The sequence below is a fragment of the Acanthisitta chloris genome, unplaced genomic scaffold, assembly GCF_000695815.1.
Source record: "Acanthisitta chloris isolate BGI_N310 unplaced genomic scaffold, ASM69581v1 scaffold8956, whole genome shotgun sequence".
NCBI classification, from domain to species: domain Eukaryota; kingdom Metazoa; phylum Chordata; class Aves; order Passeriformes; family Acanthisittidae; genus Acanthisitta; species Acanthisitta chloris.
In genome coordinates, this window is record NW_008676462.1 from 56,951 (window position 1) to 58,029 (window position 1,079).

Below are 1,079 nucleotides of genomic sequence, written 5' to 3' on the forward strand. Positions count from 1 at the left end.
GGCAGAAAGGCAAAGCCACTGGAAGTCCCGGCATTATGTACAGCTAAGTGCCAGCTCGAGTATTCACAACACAGTAACGTACTGCAAGTAGTCGCTTAAAAGTAGTTCCCTTGAGAAACAACCTTCGCTCCGGCGGGGCCAGAGTCTGTCCCATCCCATCCCGTCCCGTCCCATCGCATCCCATCCCATCCGTCCTTCCAGCTGCCTCAGTGCCGCTGGCAGGTGTGCAGACGGGAGGTGTCGGCAGGGCCATGCTCTCGCTGGAGGCGACACGCCAGCCCCTCGGCACACTGGCAGCGCTGGAAGATCTCCAAGCCATGGGGGCCTTTCCGCCGGTGCCGGGTTTCCGCCGGTGCCGGGTACACACCTGCCCTTCCCGCAGCACTGGTTTGCAGATCTTGGACCAGAAGTGGCGGGCGCAGCACAGCCCCACGGCACAGTCAGACGAGCGCAGGCAGAAGTCTCCCTCCTCGCCTGCAAGGGGACAGCGAGGCACGGGCTCAGCATGCCATGCTCCCACGGGGGACAGTGAGGCAGAGTGGGCATCTCCCATGGGGGACACTGGGGCAATGTAGGCATCTCCCATGGGGAACAGTGAGGCAAGGTGGGCAGCAGGACAGGATGGGCATCCCAGGCTGAACCCACAGGGGAGAGCAGGGCAGGGTGGGCACCTCAAACCACTCCCATGGGGAACACTGAGGCAGGGTGGGCAGCCTTGGCTGCACCAAGGAGGGAAGCAGGGCAGGGTGGGCATCCCAGACTGATCCCATAGGAGACAGGAGGGAAGTGTGAGCATCCTGGACTGATCCCAGAAGGACAGCAGGACAGGGTGGGCAGCCTCACACAGGATAGTGGGGTGACAGTAGCAGGGACTCCCTTACCTTTGGCAGTGGGTAGCCAGGCAGGAGCAGGTGTCCGTCGGGGCAGAGCCTCAGTTCCAGTCTCCTCCAGCTCAGTGACTCCTTGGGGAGGCTCCGGGGGGGTGCAGAGACCTGTGGGGGACAATGGAGTGACTGTCAGTCACGGGTGGGACCTCGATCCTCCCTTCCACGGCCACCTCCAGAGTGTCCCCCTGCTCC

The 1,079-nt window shown here is 63.1% G+C and overlaps 1 protein-coding gene across 1 annotated transcript in view; it reads right to left on the reverse strand.

Moving 5' to 3' along the window:
• Window positions 1–206: 206 nt before the first annotated feature.
• The window catches only part of LOC103803578 (dickkopf-related protein 1-like), a gene marked incomplete at its 5' end in the record, with an annotated part of 1,038 nt that continues 165 nt past the window's right edge, over window positions 207–1,079 (reverse strand). Inside the window, 3 exon segments of the mRNA XM_009076145.1 lie at window positions 207–344; window positions 347–474; window positions 882–992. Coding sequence (XP_009074393.1) covers window positions 207–344; window positions 347–474; window positions 882–992 — 377 coding nt within the window.